Source organism: Glandiceps talaboti, chromosome 20, assembly GCF_964340395.1.
Source record: "Glandiceps talaboti chromosome 20, keGlaTala1.1, whole genome shotgun sequence".
NCBI classification, from domain to species: domain Eukaryota; kingdom Metazoa; phylum Hemichordata; class Enteropneusta; family Spengelidae; genus Glandiceps; species Glandiceps talaboti.
The window spans coordinates 13,975,259-13,983,646 of record NC_135568.1 but is presented as its reverse complement, the minus strand read 5'-3'; the positions used below and the strand labels follow the sequence as shown (position 1 = coordinate 13,983,646).

The 8,388-nt window shown below is 38.5% G+C and overlaps 1 protein-coding gene across 1 annotated transcript; it reads right to left on the bottom strand.

Moving 5' to 3' along the window:
• Positions 1 to 6,273: 6,273 nt before the first annotated feature.
• On the bottom strand, positions 6,274 to 8,079 carry LOC144450581 (uncharacterized). The gene has a single exon (XM_078141224.1). It carries the CDS (start codon positions 8,077 to 8,079, stop codon positions 6,274 to 6,276), a length of 1,806 nt encoding a protein of 601 aa, XP_077997350.1.
• Positions 8,080 to 8,388: the final 309 nt, after the last annotated feature.

Sequence of the window (8,388 nt, the reverse complement as noted above, 5' to 3'; positions counted from 1 at the left end):
CGGCATTTACCCATGCTTTTAATTTTTTTAAGAAATGGTAGTAATTTTAGAGAAAGTAAGTTAACGTAGGGTTACATTTTAGCCTAAGTTTCTTGGCCCTTCCCGCTTTAGTAATTAATAAAGCCCCCCCCCCCCCCCCGCATTTGAACATCTTTTACCAGTGTGATATAGTAGTAATGTTCCACGGGTGGTAGGTAGATGGCCTGGTCAATGTTATATGATGTACAGGTAATGTGTGGTTGTGATGAAATACAATTGAACGTAAATTACTGCTATATATTTTTAAAACGTTTGAAATATCTTCTCACAGACAAAGCTGAGGCTATTGTTGAGGCTACTGTTGTTGAGGCTTGTGGTCATCATCAAATCAAGCAAACGGTAAGGAATTGTATCACAAATAGTTTCGTTTTGGAATTAATTAAAACACTACTTCTAGGCAAATAAAACCATTTATACGTCACCTGTCACCAATCTCGCATTCTGATTGGTCGAGAGCCCTGCAGATACACAAGCGTATTTTTCACCAAACAGCCGTATTTTTGCTTGTATCACGTGATTACTCCACAACCCCTTGTAAACATACTTAGCAGACAACTAGAAATCCAGCATTTCCAATGATATAATTATTGTCAACCGTACGAAATATCGACGTTGTATACATTGTGACACACAGAGGCACAAGAGGTGGTACTAAGAAAGTTCGACCCATCCAAACTGTTACAACAACAAATATTACTAGTATGACGAATTCGAACCTCAATTATAAACCACATGCAAATTGAATTAACGTCAACAACCTCATTCAAATACCAACCTGTAACTCCATCGACAAATGTGGTGTGATCAAACGAAAGTGCCAACTCATGCAAACTACATGGAATGTCAGATCCGTCCGCAACAAAACAACTGCAGTGGAAGACTACACTAGGGAGAAGGATATTGACATCCTTGTTCTGACTGAGAATTGAGTTGAGTTGAGTGAAATATGTGATGAACACATAATTAATGAACTCGCCCCCGATGGCTACACTTTTAAACATACTCCACATACCTCTTCTACTGGTGGTGAAATTGGCTTGTTATTCAAATCATCACTCAAACACAAAGAAGCATGTTATCCAATGAAATCTGCTAAGTCATTTGAAGCAACAGAAGCTACACTTTGTCATCAGGGCATCACATTAATATTATCATTGTATACCGTCTACCTCCCACAGCCAAGAATAAACTCACAAATACACAGTTTTTGCAAGAATTCAGTTCATTGTTAGAAAGGCTCGTGGTCACAACAAAGCACCCCTACCTTGTTGGGCATTTTAACATTCACATGGATGATTTGCAAGACCCCACCACACAGAAATTGGAGGATTTATTCGATACTTTCAATCTTCTACAATGGGTATCGGAACCAACTCATGTGAAAGGCCACATTTTAGACATCATCATCTCTATTATAAACCAAACTGCATTTCATCAATTTATGTCGACTCTCAAATAATATCAGATCATAATCTCGTTCATGCTAAGATTATACTGGAGAAATCACCACTGTTATGACGCAATATTGTTTACAGGAAAATACCTTCAATCTCACCTGATGATTTCATGAAAGACACTGGATCCCTAACATATTTCAGACAACCACCATCCGACTTAGACTCTGCCGAATTAGCATATACTACTCATTTCTCAAGGATTCTGGATAAACACGCACCCTTAAAGCAATGTACAATTACAGTAAGTGGTATACACCTGAGATTGATGAAGCAAGCAAGAAGGAGACGAAGATCAGCTGAGCGTTGATGGCGCAACACAAAACTAGAAGTTCATAAAGAAATTTTCTTCGAGATATGCAAAGATGTACGTCAACTCCTACAGAAAGCAAAGCAGACATACTACAACAAACTGATACTTGAAAACTCAAACGACCACTGTATTTCAGATATTTTCCACTCTGTCCAGTAACCCTAAAAAGATGACCTACTAGATCATACTTCAGTCAACGATATCACTGAGCAATTCAGTCAATATTATATTGACAAAATAAGAAATGTCAACCTAAACTTTGATAATTCACATCTAACGCCTGCATTGGACTCTCTGGAAACCCATATTTCGTCTTCTCGGTCTGTTTTCAACCCAGTGAATGCAGACGATATTAGTAAAATTGATTATTAACAGCACACCGTCTAAAATCTGTTCCCTCGATTCTATCCCCACATCGCTTCTGAAACAGTGCCAAGAACACTTGTGGACCATTCTGTCTTTCATCATTAACTCATCTCTTACTAGTGGTAATATTCCAGCATCACTCAAGTCTGTCGTCGTTAAACCAATTGCCCAAGAAATCCTCACTTGATTCCAATGTATTCAAGACCTACAGACCTGTCTCTAACCTACCATTTTTTTCTAAAATAATGAAGAAAATTGTTGAAGCCCAATTAACTGCATACCTTACAGCTAATTCATTACTAGATAGAGCCACTACAATCTGCCTACAGGAAACACCACAGCACAGAGACAACACTCACTAAAGTAAACAACAACATCTGTATAGCACTTGACAGAGGACAATGTGAACTACTTGTTCTTCTAGATCTGTCAGCTGCTTTCGATACAACAGACCATAACATGCTCATTTCAAGATTATCAAACCTCGGCATTACCAGCATCCCACTGCAATCGTTTAAATCATACCTGCAGAACCGACATCAATCAATATTGATATCAGGCAACACCTCCAAAGCACAACATCTACAATATGGTGTACCCCAGGGCTCTGTGCTAGGCCCACTGCTATTTTGCATCTTCATATCTCCACTTGCCACCCTATTAAGACTTCATGATTTGAATTTTATACAAAATGCTAATGATAATCAACTATATGTAGGCCTTGCTTTGGCTGACACATCCACCACTGTTGTCAAGATGGAAACTGCAGGACTGGACATAAAATCATGGATGACACAAAACAAAATCAATGATGGTAAAACTGGGGTACTACACATTAGGTCTCAGTTTATGCGCATACCCCGTCTCACTGACAGTATAAACATGGGATCATGTTCTGTTGACTTGGTTAACTACGCACGCAATATTGGTGTAACGTTCGATGATAAACACACTCTTAGGAAGCACATTACCATAACATGCAATTCGCTCTATTACAATCTTTGGAAAATTGGTCGTATTCGTCGCTGTCTGACAAGTGACGCATGTGAAAATCTAGTCCATGCTCTTGTCTCATGCAAACAGGATTACTGTAATGGACTCTTACATGGTTTAGCATCTAACGTAATCATCGGAATTTCCAAGGTAGATTCCCAGTAATTTTAACCCCTCATTATTCCATTTTAGCCCCATGGGGTCGTCTTTACGACATTGCCAGTTGCCGCACCACAATCCTTCAGATTTACCAACATTCACTTTAGCATTAGTAGCTTTTTCATAGATATCAATCCATTTGTTAAGTTTTGTAAAGTCGTCCTCTTGTGTTACAAGAAATTCGACATCGTCGGCGTAGGCCGATAAAAGGACATTACGTTGTGTGTGGGGTAGACTGAGACCTTTCATTTCACTTTTTGTGCGTATTTTGTGCAAAAAAAGGTTCTAATGCGAGGATGTATAATTGACCAGATAGGGAGCATCCTTGACGGATACCCCTTTTGAATTCGATTGGTGCTGTTAACATGTTGTTTACACGGACAAGACATTGTGCATTAGAGTAGATGAGTTGGATACAACAGGTAAAGTCTTCACCAAATCCGAAAGATTTCAATGTGTTCATTAAATATTTGTGGTTTATTCGATCAAATGCTTTTTCTTGGTCGATTGCGACAATTCCAAGAGTTAATTGAGTTTGATTCGCGTAGCATATACTGTCTCTAAGAACATTTATGTTGTCTTCTATACTACGAGTTGGTATGCTACACGTTTGATCGATATTGATAATACTCCCAAGTACATTGCGTAGTCGAAAAGATGGACATTTTGTGAATATCTTGTAATCACTGCATAATAAGCTTATTGGACGCCAGTTTTTCAGTAATGTGTTATCACCTTTCTTTGGGATCAAACTTATTACTGCGCGACGGCAGGATTGTGGAAGTTCGCCATCTTTTATAGAAGTGGAAAAGACATCAAGAAAGTCATGTTTAAAAGTTGACCAGAATGTTTTGTAAAATTCATTAGGAATGCCATCAATGCCAGGAGAGCGGTTATTTGAAAGGTGTTTGACTGCGGTTGTTAGTTCATCAAGTGTAATATCTGAGTCGCAGTAGTCTGAATCATCTTGACTTAGTTGAGGAAGGTTTTCTAGTAGTTTTTCTTGGTCTGTAGTGGAGGTGGGATCAGGTAGAAAGAGTTCTTGATAGAAGGAATGTGTGATTTTGCACATTTCATTTTGTTCATTAGTAATAGTCTGGTCGCTTCTGCGGAGCTGGGTTATGGTTTTACGACTGTTTTTACGTTTTTCAAGCCTCGAGAAAAAATCACCAGACATATCATTTTCATGCAAAAGTTGTTGATGTGTTCGCACGGCTGCGCCTTTACTTTCAGATTGAATGTATGTTTTCAAAAGTTCTTTTTTGTCATTGTATATATTAACCAATTCGGGGTTTGTATTCATGTTGTGTTCCATTTCTTTTCTACTTCTACTTCTACTTCTACTTCTATACTGTGTAAACATCCTAAAGAGGATTATCATCACACAGGTGTAACGCTGGCGGCGTCCTTTAGATCTCACCCGTGTTCAGGTGAGCACGATCTATGAGATCGGTGATATCAATGCTGGAGAGGGCAGATTTGAAACTGACTATTGTCTTTGCTTGTTGAATGGATAATGGTAAGAGATTCCATTCTGGAATTGTCCGAGGAATAAGTGAATATTTGTAACAGTTTTTCTTAGCGATGATCGATATGAAAGAAGAACCAGGTACACTTCCCCTAGTAGAACGTGATGATGATTCTGGTAGTTTATCATCTTGAAAAGCAACTAGATTATTTGTAGCTTTGTATAGGAAAGTTAGTCTGCTAACTGCTCTGCGATTTTCAAGGCATTGCAATTGGAGCTTCCGTAGCATATCGGATACACTGGCCTCCCTCTTGTAGTTTCCGGTGACAAATCGAGCTGCTTTGCGTTGAATTTTTTCAACAGCATTTTTGCCAACTTTGGTGTAAGGGTCCCAAATACTTGCACAATACTCCAAACGCGGTCGTACAAGGGACATATATGCGGTTTGTTTGGTACTGGGAGGACAGTCATGTAGATGTCTCTGTAGTAGTCCTAGGATCCTTGATGCTTTAGATGTGATATTTGATATGTGGTGCTTCCATTCCAGGTCATGTGACAGTTCAATGCCCAAGTAGGAGTGCTGCTTTACAATTCTGAGAATATTGTCTCCCATTTTATAATTATGTTGCAACTGATTTCTTTTGTGAGTGATATTCATGACAAAACACTTTGCTGTATTGAATCCCATTTGCCAGTCCTTTTCCCATTTGGTTAATTTGTTGATGTCTTCTTGCAAGATTTCACAATCTTTCACTGATTTTATATGTCGGTATAAGATACAGTCATCTGCAAACAATCGCACGTGTGATTTGACAGATGATGGTAGGTCGTTGATGTATATCAGGAAAAGTAGTGGTCCTAGTACAGTTCCTTGCGGAACTCCTGATGTAACTGGTGAACTGGTAGACTGGGAGCCTTCAAGTACTACTTTTTGAAAACGTTGAGTCAAAAAGTTGTTAATCCATGAGTGAATAGAACCTGTAATTTCCATTTGGTGTAGTTTATGTAGTAGTCGTTGATGTGGAACTGTATCAAATGCCTTGCTAAAGTCCATTATTACCATGTCTGTCTGACCCTGACTATTCAGTGTTCTTGCTAAATCATCAACTGTTAGTGCAAGCTGAGATTCACATGATCTACCTCTCCTGAAACCATGTTGTAGATCACTGAGTAGGTTGAACTGATCAAAATGGTTCATTATGTGGTGGTGAACTATATGTTCTAGTAATTTGCATGAGATTGACGTTAATGAAACGGGTCTATAATTAGCTGGATTTGATTTGTCTCCCTTCTTATAGATTGGTGAGATAAATGCTTCTCTCCAGTCTGAAGGGAGTAAACCTGTATCAATGGATTTCTGGAAAAGTTTAGTAAAGATTGGTGCAATAGCATGACGACATTCGCTGAGAATTCTTGCCGGAATGTGATCAGGTCCTGTAGCTTTGTTGACTTTGATAGACGATAACAGTTTCAAAATGCCTTCAGTATTGACTGTAATATTGTGGAGTATCACTTTTGTCCAAAAGTGGAAGATTAGATGTATCTTCAACAGTGAAAACTGATGTAAACTGGTTGTTGAGAACTGCAGCCTTCTCAGAAGCTGATTGCGCGAGTTTACCATCTTTCCCCGTAAGGGGCGCTGTACCAAATGTTTGTTGTCTTTTCGATTTAATGAATTTCCAAAATGATTTGGTATTGTTTGACTCAAGACTCCCACAGATGTCTTCTTTGACATGGCGACGATATTCCTTTCGGATGTTTCTGTCTATTTGGCGACGGAACTTCTTGAAACTATCGTTATCATGATAATTACCAGATGCTCTTGCCTTATTGTATATTTTCTGTTTCATGCGTATCTGTCTTCTAATTTTGTGATTAACCCATGGTAATGAAAACCTAGGAGACGACATCTTACTAGGTATATTGCGATCCATAGAATCTAGTAGTGTAGACTTAAACATACCCCACAGGTCATCTATATTGGAATCATTAATAACTTCTGTGGTTAATTTATCATTTAAACTTATAAGGTCATCTGAAATCAGGTTCATATTTCCTTTCTTGTAGAGATATATTTTACGAGGTTTTGGTTTAAATTTGATAGGACGTAGATGGTCATGTATAATGACAATATCGTGATCACTGATACCAGCTTTAACCTGAACACTATTGACAAGAGAAGTGTTAGATGTGAAAGCTAGGTCTAGTATGTTATTATCTCTGGTTGGTTCAGTTACTACTTGGTGAAGGTTGAACTCTTGTGAGATATCAAGTAAGAGTTTACTGGTGTGTGCATGTCTACCTCCAGATTTAAAGCAGTTTGTGTCCCAATTGATATCTGGTAGATTAAAATCTCCTAGCAGCCATACATGGGCATGAGCAGGTTTTTTTCCGAGTGATTTCTGTAGTTCAGTGATATAAGTAGAATCAGTTGATGGAGGTCTGTAAAATGCACCAATATATAATGGTTTTAGTCCCTTTAGCTGTATAGTAACCCAGATAATCTCACAATCAGTTGCTAAATCTGGTCTCTCTGTAGCAATTAATGTATTACTGGTCGCGATAAACACACCTCCATGTGTGTCATGGACACGGTACCTCCTGAATGCTTGGTAGTCGTCTGGAAATATTTCTCCATTTGTTATATTCTTGTTGAGCCATGATTCAGTTCCTATAATGATGTCTGGTTTTTCTGAATCAATGAGTGATAAGAAATTAGGTAATTTTGCCCTTACACTCTGGCAATTCAGATTCAGAAACTTCAGTGATTTAGGGGTTGGGCATTTACTTGTTTGTTTATGACGCCTATTGTATTGCTTATGACTCCTGTTGGTACTGGCAGATGTTTTCCTTTTACACTTGTTTAGAGTTGGTCCATGAGGACTTGATGACATTAATGGTGGCATATATTGAGAGGTGTTGTCAGTCTCGTCATGTGAAGACAGGACATCGAACGAATTTGATATATCAAGATCAGTGATAGAGAAAAGGGAGTTTGAAAAGTTTGGTAAACCACAGGTGCAACAAATCCAAATATATGAGAGATGCTGTGCATGACAATTAAAAATGTTGTCACTCATACCAATACAGTTCTTATGCACCCACTGAAAACACTCTTCACATTCCAATGCATCATCCTCTAACTTGGTTTCCAGATGGCAATACATACATGTGTCTGTGATCGTTGAATTGCTGTGATTTGGTGATGGTCCAGGATTTAGGTTTACATCATTTGCTAATATTAGAAGTAGCAAAAAGTGTTTCTTTGAATTTGGATTTGTCGACATAATAATCTTGGTGAACTGACTTGATTTATCCAGAGAATGGAACAAACTCACCCAGAGAGTTGACACGCCGACGTTGTTATGATTATGATCAGTCATTAAAGTAGTCCAAGTACCCGAAAATTGGAAAGGAGGATTGTGAAATTGTTGGTTCCTTGTAGTGATGTTGATGTTGTATCGATGGATTGATAGCACAATAAGGGCGAGAGTTAGACTAGCGAAGTGTTGTTTTGTATATGCAGAAGTACCCATTGTTGTCCAAGATGGCCGCAAACAACACAGGTAGTCTCAGGTACCGGTAAAATTTAGAAA